General features: G+C 40.5%; 1 protein-coding gene across 1 annotated transcript; it reads right to left on the bottom strand.

Moving 5' to 3' along the window:
- Positions 1–907: 907 nt before the first annotated feature.
- Positions 908–11,700, bottom strand: LOC136558232 (inverted formin-2-like). The gene is made up of 10 exons (XM_066552555.1): positions 11,655–11,700; positions 10,155–10,297; positions 9,619–9,680; positions 8,136–8,238; positions 7,406–7,491; positions 6,263–6,363; positions 4,521–4,591; positions 3,651–3,721; positions 1,798–1,918; positions 908–1,108 (listed from the first exon to the last, which is right to left on the bottom strand). Exons 1-10 carry the CDS (start codon positions 11,698–11,700, stop codon positions 908–910), a joined length of 1,005 nt encoding a protein of 334 aa, XP_066408652.1.
- Between the last annotated feature and the right edge of the window lie 349 nt (positions 11,701–12,049).

Genomic DNA, 12,049 nt, shown 5'->3' with positions numbered 1-12,049 from the left:
CATCTTCTATAACTTCCTCAGAAACGTGATTGTTTTCATCTGAATCCATGATCTGCCCTGAAGCACTCCTCCAGTCTCTCTTGGCAGCAGAGATGTCTGTATTCTTGCAGTTCTTCTTGCAATGCAGATGGTTCTCTCTACAGAAGGTTTATCCAGGCTAGGGCTCTTCTGGAGTCAGCACAGGAATGGGTGATCCTTGCTGTTAAATATGTATGAATGTGAAGCCACCATCACCTGGCATTAAGAAAACCCTAAAGGAAGGACATTAGTCCAGGTGTGAAGTATGTAGTAAGGGAAATGAAATAGAGGTTTACTAGAGAGTTTACAAATTTGAAGGTGCTCTACACAACTTTTATGGTGAAGTTGCTGTACTCCTTATTGTGAGGAGTAAAGTTCTATTCCATTGGGAGATTTGGAAGGGTTTTTTGGAACACAAAACACACTCTTGGGAGCTAACTAGTACAATGAGATACCAACACATAAACACACCTTCTAGTTACGCTTTGCCTATTGGAAAATTTACCTTTTGTCTATCAGCAAAGTCTATAAAGCATGTCAGGTTGCACATTCTTTCACATGCCACAAAGGTCCTATTACATTCAGGTCTGGTTAATAATTGTTAGTGGGAGAAATGACTTAAACTGTTCTCAACAGCAAAAAAGCCCAACCCCCCTGCCCCCCCCCCGCCCCAAAAGAAAAAAAACAAACCATGGACCAACCAACAAAACTAAACCCCACAAAAAACCAAAAAACCCAAAATTTTGTATTTGTCCACATACTTATTTTCTGCTGCAGTTTGCAAGCACATAAATTTACCTTCATTTACTTCTGCAACCAGGGTTACATAGCCCAGCTTAGAGCAGAAGAAAATAGAAATTATTGCTTGATTTAAAAAAAGAAAAAGATCTCAACCTATTTCTAAACAGCCACAAGGGGAAACCACCTGTAAGGTCTTGAGGAAGATCTCTCTGAAGGTTTTCATTGTGCTGAATACATCTTCCAAAGACAGGTTTTTTCGGTCTTCACAAAGATAATCTGCAAGTTCTTCCTTCTTCTTTTCAATGGTGGCAAATTCCTTCTGCAGGTCCTTTGAAGCATTGAGGCTGCCCTGAGACACATTTTGATGTACAATTTATGCATATTAAAAAGTAGCATATTCTGAGCTGCCCAGAGGATTTCAGCCACTTAACAGAGAGCAGTGAGTTTTTAAAAAACTAAGATTGGTTCACAATCATATATTTATGTGTGATATTTATTTCTGAATTGAATCATCTGCATTTTCCCTCATTTCATCATACAACCATGTGGAAATGAGGCCCAACCTGGGATGAGCGAGTAAGGGACATGCAGCACCAGGATTTCTACCTTACAGCTTTAGTTAAGTGACCCATTCTGAGTATATGAAAATCTAGGATGTTAGGAAATATGGTTTTGGTGGAGGGGAGAGAAAAGCATACTCCAAATCTGTCCACTTTTTTTCCCCGCAAAGCACAGTGAGACAAAACATGTTTCTGTGCTGTGCACATTTATAGTTGCAGCCTACATTTCATTTTAGGGCCTTCCTTTCTTTTACGCACAGAAAAAATTGTCTGGTTCTCAGCTGTTTCATATCCCAGTACCACATTACAGAAATGGAGGAAAATCTGGGATACTCCTTCTATTGGGGCACAGTGGGAGGGTAGTAATGACCCCTTTTCCATAGGGCTTTATGTCCAGTTGTAATCTGAATTACACAGCCTTTAAGAAGAGAGTGCTTAGGAAGAAAGATGGGAAACGTGTCACACTCACATTACCTACTTGCACAGATTTTCCATGCTGTATTTTTAAATCATCTGTTGACAAAAATAAACGTTTCTCTATTTCCAGCAGTTTCTTCAAATTGGCACCTGCCTCGGCCTTCATGGCATCAATGTGGATTCTGAAAGGTCCACAAAAGGGACAGTACATTGAAGGGGTAAGTCTTTTGTTTGCACTAACTTAAATGTTATTATAAACAGTATCATCTCTGCAAATGAACATGGAATTAATTGTCCAGCCCAGCTTTTGTAGGTAGTTCTTTTCTGTATAAACGCGTTTTCATGTTCACAAACCCTCATCTAAGAAAGACTCTGTGCTTTTGCTCTCACTACCTCCCTGGATGGACTGTGGAAGAACCTCACTGTCCTAGTATTCAAAAAACTTCAAAAAAATTCCAGCCTATTTTTATTCATAGGCAACACAAGCTCATCTCCCCTGTGCCAACACTGTCCTTATGTAGCTGATTCTTTTCCCTCCTTGCCTTTTCTCCCCAATCTATTTATAGTCCAAAATTTTGTCTGCTCTCTGTGTTACTTTAGCTTGTGTGGAGATCCAAACACAACCACTGCCAAACCAACATCTTCCGTAGTTCTGAACTACTCTCTGTGCCAGACAAAATTTACTGAATCAGCAAAACCTGGCTTGGTGTTTCATGGTGCATCCAGATGTGAGCAGCATTAGGAGAGTCCTTTGCAGGATTTGCACCATGCACAGGTCTCCACAGGTTGGTTAGCAAATCAATTTTCTAAGTTTGAGAGCTTGACTAAAGTAGAGGGCAATTACTTTATACAAAATGTGCATTTATGGAATTGGCCAGCAAGACCTAGTTTTAGTCAAGAAATGTATTTCTGTTATGACATAATCCAAAAAGAAATTCACAGTTGAAACAGCATTCAGTTTATCTTCTGCAAAGCTAACTTACAAAAGCCACAGGAATTAAATTATGGAATTAAAATACTTTCAAAAATTATTTAGCAGCTACATAATAAATGTCAATCCACTGGCAGATTTAGAAGTTACTCCTTCTTTGAGTTACAATGAAATCAAAATCACTACAAGGTTCCTGTGAATCCTCTGGATTCATAACAGGATTAAAAATGTTAATCCTGGTGCTACAAATGTGGATTCTGATTGGTTTAACTGAACATATCTCCACATGACTCCTTTGAGTTAAAGAGAAAGAGCTGGTGATAGACTCATTAGGCTTTCTGGCACATGGGAGAAAGAAAAAACCTGTTTCTGGAGACTTTTGACTTTCTACCCACATATACTAGAAACACGTGCTGATAGTCAATTCTGGGAGTCCTGAGGTCCCCCCCAGCTGCCAGTAAACCACCCCAATTGTTCCCTTCTTACATAAGCTTTGTACCTTCAGATGGGCTTTCACCTAAAATCACAGAATGTGCTGAATTGGAAGGGACTCACCAAGATCATCAAGTCCAACTCCTGACCCTGCACAGGACCATCCCCAAGAGTCACATTGTGTACCCCAAAAATATTGTCCAAGCACTTTTTGGACTGACTGAGAAACCTCAGGGAAGATATGTTTCTATTGCAATACGTGGAAGAAGAATCTGGTCCTTGAAAAAGAGGGAAATTCACTATCTATACACTTTGCTTCTAAAGCAGTACTGGATCCACAGAAAGAAAAATCACACTGAGCCCCACCTAAAAGTCTTAACCAGATTGAAATGTGAAAATTTCAACACTGTTTGGTGTTGAAGGGAACCACTCTCTCCTACAGCAGAGAAATCCTGTGACCTTATTACAGCACCATAAAATGACTCAGCTCCTTGCTGGCTTTAAAAAGGTTGGCAATTCAAACATGACAAAAACAAACAATTATGTCCTACCCCACTGTCTTGGAAACAAAGTCAAGATCTCTGGGAAGCTGCAGGAGATCTCTGTGGTTTTTTTCAACCTCCTAAAATTGAAGAGAAAAAATGGTTATCTTATACACACTGTCAAAGAGCATGAAAGTTTTTCAGCTGGACAACATCAAGACTGAAAACTTAACACTTCATTTTTGTTGTTATAAGTGTAGGGATAAATTTAGTCTTGTTCATTGTTTTTCTCATGTTGGCATCCACAGGGAGTTAAAAAGAAAGGAACAGACTCATTTTAAGTGCTCAGGCTGACATCCCATGGGCTGCCACAGTGTGCAGGCTGACCTGAGATTTTGTCTTCATACCACAAAAATAAATTTCATTTGACAGATGCATTTGGGATATGTGTCAACACAAGGGAGCGGTTGAAGAAGAGAAAGAAAACAGCAAGCAGACATGTCAAGTCAACTTGAGGAAGGAAACCTAGTGTTACTTCTCTAAATATTACTATGTATGGATGTGATCTCATCTGCACAGAGAGCTGTGGAAAAGTTTCCATGGTATTTCCAGCACAGAGGCTCACCCTCCAGTTACCTATAGCGGGGTATTACTGAGGTAAAAGCCCCTTAGCTTCTGGGGAATTAACACTTGAGAATAATGCACACAAGATTAATTTCTCAGTTTTGTTGTACCTCCAAAATATGGTGAAGAAGAGTAATGTTGTTTTGGTTTGCTTTTGTTTCTGTTAGTTTGAGCAAGGCACTAATTTTAAAACCTCCAGCATCTCCAGTGTGACGCCCCTGGAAGATACAGAAAAAAGTTCCTTCTTTCAGTTTTCAAGTCTTGCATTATTTCGTTATCTTTAGAATACAGAAGTAAAGAAATCATTTTACTTACATAGTTCAGAAAGTTTCCAACTTTAAGAATCAATTGGCAGAACACTGGCAGTCGGTGACTGGTAAGAATTGCTAAAAAATAAGAAGAGAGAGACATTTTCAATAAATTAATTTAATTTATCTGAAATAGGATTTTCATTAGGTTTGACAGTGATGGTAACAAAATTTTCATCCAAGATTATGTCAAGCCATTGTTGTGGATTTGGGAAAATACCAGTACAGAAATAAATCAGCTGAATGGAAGTGAAATGAGTAACTTTCTATTGTGTTATTTTCTTTCGAAGTAGATGGAAAACTAGTTTTTCCATTAAGTTTGGAGTATAGATGTGTCAACCCTACAGCTGCCTTATGAAGGAGAACCACATACAAGAAAGTGTATACACTTGTGAAAGGCTATAGTCCTCATTCCCAGCACATATCATTCTAGTTAAGAGAAGCAAAGGGCTTTGTACCTTGTTATCATTGTTAGTGAGAATGATAATGAAAAGATGCACATTTTTGCAGGAGAATCTGGGGTAAGAATAAAGTTTTTGGCAGAATTAGAACAGAAACACTGAGCCTCACAATGGGATGGAGTGGGAGCAGGGATGTCAGGGTGGGACTACAGAGAGCTGTTGATTGCACTCCCATAAAGAGTAACCACAGCACTGACATCAGACATCCAGGTATCGCCCTGTTTTGTGTGTGAAAATAAAAGTTTGCAGTTTAAGTGTTTAACAGGAGATCAATGACTCTGAAACTATTGAACTGAAGCTGGAATGCAAGAGCATCTTCAATAAAGAGACAAAACTAAACCAGGGCTAATTTTGAGTGGAGGAGTCTCCTGAAATCTTGGTGAACATCATCTGGGATGCCTTTTTCTGGCAGCCACATCAGATTCTGGTACGTCACTGTGTTCTGCTCCACCACAGAGATAAGCTGGACTGCATCAGTGCACACTACAGGAAAAATAGTTACAATTGATTCATTGTTATGGACAAAAATCTCTGCACACAAAAATGTAACCTATACTTATACAGGATCTGGCACTGACACCTCCATCTCAGAAGAGACCTTACTGCTGTCTACAAGTCCTTGAAAAGTTGTAGAGGGAGTTTGGCCTCTTCTCCCAGTGACAGGATGAGAGAACAAAACCTCAAGCTGCACCAGGCAAGGTTCAGGTTGGACATCAGGAGGAATTTATTCACAGAAAGAATTGGTAAGAAATGGAATGAACTGCCCAGGGAGGCAGAGTCACCATTCCTGAAGGTGTTCAAGAAACAACTTGGCACTTAGTGTTAAGGTCTAGTTGATAAGGTGTTGATGGGTCAAAGGTTGGACCCAGTGATCTTAGAGATCTTTTCCAATCTAAATGATTCTGTGAACCCTGGAAGTGTTCAAGGCCAGGCTGACTAGGGCTCTGAGCAAGCTGGTCTAGGGCAAGGTGCTCCTGCCCATGGCAGGGAGGTTGGAATGGGATCATCTTTAAGGCCCTTTCCAACCCAAACCATTCTGTGATTCTCTGATGAAGGAAATTTCCTTATTTCTCTGAAAAACTACTACTTCTGAGCAGAACAGCACAAACTGCAATTTTTCAGAATGTACTCTAGAAGAAGGAACTTGCAGAATCATTTTGATGTTCACTACACATTCAGCAATTAAAAGGTTAATTTTGATTTGATTATAGCATAGGCTACCACTGATGCTAATCAAGTAGAACAAAGTGGCTGAACCCAGGCACTGGTGCAGCACCGATGTACTTACTTTCACAGGCTGTCCTGATGGCTTGTGCTTTTGGCCACAGACACTCCAGCAGAATTTTTGTTTCCTCACAAATCAACATACATTCAATCCTCAACTGGTAGCTAAAAGGAGATCAGTGGAAAAAAACACAACAAACACCATGAAAAACAAACCCCACAGGCCTGATTAATTGACTTGTGTTCAGCAAGAGCATCATCCATTTTAGGCAAAGCACAGTACCAACATTCTTATGGTCTCCTTAATGCTCTGACATGAGAACTGGATTATAAATAAATCAAACACAGATATTTCCAAAGATGTCCTAGAAACTATTATCATCTCCTCTTTCAGAAAGCAATGGTGGACTGACATCTGGCAGTGACTACCTTGCATAATGAGGCCATAATTTTTTACAATTCCCAGGCAAGACTAGCCAGGATTTTAGTTCTTTTTAACTTCACAAACAAATTTGAAATATTTTGGCAGTAATGTTCTTTAAAAACATTTATGCTTCATCACAGATTAATATTGTGGAAGGAAACCATTTTCTAAAGTACTTTTAAATCTAGCTAGAAGTTTGAGAAAATGAAAAGCCCCATTTTCACCACCACATTTTCAAAAAAGTGTCTCTGGTTGTGGCATGGCAACTGATCAGATTTATGGAGGGCTACTGCTATTAATTATAACATATCACCATCTTTTTGTGAGCAGCAGAAAGAGTTCTCTGTGTGCACCTCATTTGACTTGGTAAAAACTGGGGAGGTGGTGAAAGCACAGGCACTGCTGTAATTTACTCTTGGATTTGTGGGCTCTCCAGTGGGTGAACTGGGATCTGTAGCCCGGGGGGGAGTGAATCAGCAGCCTGGTGACAGGATTCAGTCTGTAGCTTCAGTCCGCACAGGAATAGCTGCTCAACAGTCAAGGGATTTTTCATACCAAGGTTATTTTAACTGTAGTTTGCCAAAGGTGTCTGAAAGTTTCTCTGGCCTTTGGGGAGGAAAAAAAATTTCTCATACAAGGTCTACAAATAGCAGTCAGATGATTTATCCTGAAGACTGGATGTCAGGAACACCCCTCCAGCACAAGAAACAGAGGCCTTAATTTTTATAGACAAGTCTTGTAAGAGCCACACTCATGGAAAGAGATAAGGAAGATTTTGCTTACCTGGGAACTTCCAAAAGATGGAGATAAAACTGATCTGCATTTGCCAGCTGTGATTTTTCTTTTTTGCAAGATTTCAGGCTATTTATCTAAGAGAGAATAAAAGAGCAAAATAACCACACAATTTAATTTAACAGGGAAAATAACCACACAAAAATTTCTGGTGCCATTCTCTTCTTACAGGCATGAAACTTGCTTTTCTAAACTTGCTGTGTGCACAGGCAATGGGAATGAAGCAGATGAACAATAAATTCTACATATGAACTGGTTTGCAAGGGCAAACATGTAGGTTTTGTTTTGACTGGAAGGTACAGCATCTCCTAGGTTGAATTCCTGACCTGTAGGCAGAGATTCAGGAAGCTATAGTGCACAGGCACCCAGAAACCCTTTAAAAAGAGGGTCCTTTCCCTTCCTCCTTTTAAAACTTGCTCTGAAAGGCTCTCTGTTCACCTAAGTCTACAAATCCTACCGTGCTTCATCCACTTAATTAACATAATAGGATAGAGAGCAGCACTTTGTCTACACCTGTGTTGAGTCTCCCAACATGTTCTTGCTCAACCTTTGTGTGAAGAGGCCAGGATGCTGGGATGGACTTCCCACCACTCTGCCTTGGAATTTCATTGACCTAGATGCTGCAGAAGGATGTGGGATCCAGTCATAGCTTCTTGCTTTAGCACTGCAAGTATTTCAAGCTGAGCACTGAACTGCACCAGAATGACATGTTAATAGATACCTCCTGGTCTTCAGGGAGCAGTTTAAGTAGCTGTCTCAGTATCTCAGCATCCAGCTTGGATCTATCCCCTTTCTGAATCATGGCAGCAATCTCTTCATTGGAGCTGCGAGAAGGAGAGAAATGATGTGGAGCACTGGGGGAGTAACATGGTAAAAAAGACCTCAATCTCTCTGCTGGCACTCCAGGAGCAACTGAAGTAAATCATACTATACTTGCCTGCCATTATAATTTGGATCTTAGTCCTCAAAAGCACCGTGGAGATATGAAAATGTTTTTCTTTTAAGCCTAAAGTGCTATTCCTTATAATTTAGGTGTGCTTTTTGGCCTTTGTTCATATTTACACAACAAACCCCAAAGCTCTGCTTTTACTGTGGGTATCCACTGTCACTGAGAAGGTATTTACACTTGAATTCCTCCACCATTTGCAGCAAAGGCAAAGATAAAACCAATGGCTCACAGAAGGTTTTAACTCAAATCCTTGCCTGAAACTTTGGCAGGCAACAAGTGTTTGAAGTGCTTCCAGATTGCTGAGGTTTGGGCTCTGGAGAGCTGGGCTCCCTCAGCCACCAGTGCTAACAGAGGCAGCACCCAGCTCCAGAGCAGCCTCATCCCTCACAAGGACAGTGGGACTCAGCTCTTTGATCCCAGCTGCTCCCAGGAGAGCTCAACCACTGCCCAGGGAATCATACAGGAAGAGGAAATAGCATCTGCATTAGGCTATGTACCATTCTCCCCCACTGAGAAGCAGTTTGTCATGGAAAAAGAATAATAATAATTAAAAACATCCCTCTGACTGATTCTGATTTATTCTTAATGAAAAGGGATTTCTTAGCTGAGTTTCTTCTTGAAACCCTTTTAACATGGGCCATGACACAAGGGCAGAGAGAGAGCAGAACATCCATCATCATCCTCCCATAGTTTCAGGGAATCTAAGAGTAAAGATATTTTCCCAAAAACTAGTACAAATTCCTTTCCTCCCCCAGCCCTCCATGAGGGCTGTGACTTGGTAATTTTCCATTTGTTTAGTTATTCAAACAGCTTCCTATTTATAGAAAAACTGCACATAAAAACTGTGTATGATTTTGACTATGAATCCCTGGAAAAGCCTCTTTAAAAGCAATTAAGTGACTTGAAACTCCCATTCAACAATCTTCACTAACAGTTCCTGCCAAAATTTGATATTTATGACAATAATACTAAAGAAAAACATGTTTCTATATAACTGTACTGTTATTTATGAAAATTGTCTCTTTAGGAACCTGTAGTCCATTCTAGATTTAATACCAGCTTGAAAAATGATATTAATTGTCTGAAAAGAGACTGCCACCTATCATTATTAAAAAAAAAAGAGAAAAAAGTTGACTTCTTGTTAAAGGAAGATAGTACTTGCAAAGTATTTTTGCTAAATTAATTTCATTTAATATCTGAATAAACACATAGACACATCAAATCTGTAATTCAGATGTTATTCTCCAAATCTTACCACTTAAATTGCTTCAGAAATATACTCAGAAGGAGGCTTTTCTTTGGACCTATGAATGTGATCTGTAAAAAGGAAAAAATCAGTCAGCTAGAAATACATTTACTTTGGATTTAACAGGTTTTCTATAGGTTTTGTTTGTTTGTTGGTTGAGCTTTATTCTTTTTTGGTAATAATATAATCAATAACCTTCATTGATCAAATCCCAAAGACAACAATACAGGCTATTAGATATGTTTTAGAAAGAGGCAAAGGCATAAAGAAGGAAATTGATTTGCTTATTCCAGTTCATAAGAATTAATATTGAAATTCCCATGTCCTCCCTGCCTCAGATGAAGACCTATCCCTCGGCAGAGTTACTTCAACTTGTTTCATTCTAAACCTCCCCTGTGGTTTTTTTTTTAAGGCAGCCTCAGGCAGTGGATCTCAAAATATTTCAAACTTTCTTGTTATAAATGATTGACAACGACAAAGAATGAATAAGCTTTTCACTTCCAACAACTTTGCTATTTTCTACAAAAAGTGGGCTGTCCCAGTACCTCTTTTGTTTTCTTTATTTTTGGCCCTGTTTTCTCTGTAGGGATTCTTGATGGGACAGAGAAAAGGAGCTCCAAGCTTGCATAGTCAGGTTCCACAAGCTCCTTGCTGCTGCTTGGCATCACAGCCCATATGGAGTGGCTTTCTGGAAGAGAATAAAAGTTCAAGATGGACCACAGAGGTTGAGGAGCAGTTTCAAGGTAGTGTGATTTGTAAAAGGGAAAACACTTTTGAGGATGAATGAAATATGATGCTCATTAGCCCTGGAAAAATGTGAATTGTTTAAGAGCGACAGCTCCCACAGAAGGCATCCCAAAGGTTTGAAGCCTAATTAAACCTGGAAGATTACTGCCACATTCAATTCACTGAGCTGAAGGCAGCAGATGAACTTAATGGGCTGCTCCAAACTGACCAGCTAAACATTGATTGTGGTACCAAAACAGGGGATGCTGCATCCAATTAAGTAAACATCTCTTTTTGCAAGAGATAAAAGACTCCCAAGCCCAACATTATTACCAGAATCATTGGGACCTATCCAAAAACCAAACAGAACTTCCAAACATGATTTTGTACAACATGGGAACCTTTAAGACAGGATCTCACCTCCTTTTGGTTTAGGAGAGATTGCAACAGTAACACTGAATGCATTGGGGATGAATCTCAGTTTGTGTCTCTGCACAAGGAAAGTGGTCCATGGCTCAGGTTTTTTTATATCTGTGTTTATATATTTCATCATAGCAGCAAGTTCTTGCCCCTTATGACTCCCTGTCCTGGAGATAAGCAAGGAAGAACTGAGATCTGTGTTGTGTGAACTGAGTATTAAAAACTGCAGCAAAACTGGAGATGTGTTTCCAGCCTCTTTGCTGGAAGTCAAACAAGACCTTTGAGCCCCTTTGGCACACACTAATCACAGACTCAGGGTTATTTTGTGTGTGTGTGAAACACCACACAAATCACATCCCTGTAATGAAGTTGGGGGCTACTCTGAGGGTACACATTCTCCAGCCCAACTGACAAGAGTTTTCAGCCTCAGATCTTGGCTGATGCACCTTTTGGCTGTGCAAGAACATAAAAAGCAAAGTAAAACCATCAGCTGAGAGTTCACTCACTGGTGGTGCACCAGCAATTCATTAAGAAGAACCACAGAACATGACCATTCAAAGGATCTTTCCACTCCACACACTCAGAGCATTTTGCAAACCTTAATCAGTGCAGGCTCACAACATCCCATCAACAAATAACAGAGATTGAGAGGTTAAGAGAAGGTAACTTCAGCAGCCACAGAACCTCAGCCCAGAGCTTCTCCCAAACTACCATTTCCTCCACCAATTAGCAGAGAACTGCCTTTCCAAATTCATTTTGTGATTATGATTGAGAGCAAGTAATGGAACCACATGTGTGACCTGACTTGTGAGTGAAGGTTAATTCCCGCAACATCAGTGCTTTCCTCTAGCTGCAAAGTGCATGAACCCATCAGCCCAGTGCTACAAACAAGCACGTACGTCTCACCACGTCACAGGGCAGCTTCTGCCAGTGAAGCTCCTTCATCCTCAGTGTTGGTGTCTTCCTAGCCTGGGGCTGCTCCCCACAGCCACAGGGAGGATGGCTGCACCCAGGATTGCTGCATGGCTGAGGAGATGGGAGTGATGGGGCATTTATGCCAGGTGTGGAAACAGAGGGAAGGGGCACCTTGCACCCAGGAGGTAGGGGTGGAGGTGGGGGCAGCTGTGGTAGCAGAGCTGGCATGACAGACTGTTCTTGGGAAGAAGAGGAAATGTCTTTCTCGGAAGGTGATGTGCTCCCTGGACAATGCTCTGACTTCCTAGAAAGGCTCAGGTCTGCACTGGGCTTCTTCTCCTCCAAGTCCATGTTAACTTGAGTGCATTTGTTCACCTTT

This window comes from Molothrus aeneus, chromosome 6 (genome assembly GCF_037042795.1).
Source record: "Molothrus aeneus isolate 106 chromosome 6, BPBGC_Maene_1.0, whole genome shotgun sequence".
NCBI classification, from domain to species: domain Eukaryota; kingdom Metazoa; phylum Chordata; class Aves; order Passeriformes; family Icteridae; genus Molothrus; species Molothrus aeneus.
Note: the sequence above shows the minus strand (reverse complement) of the source record. Positions and strands in the feature narration are given on the sequence as shown.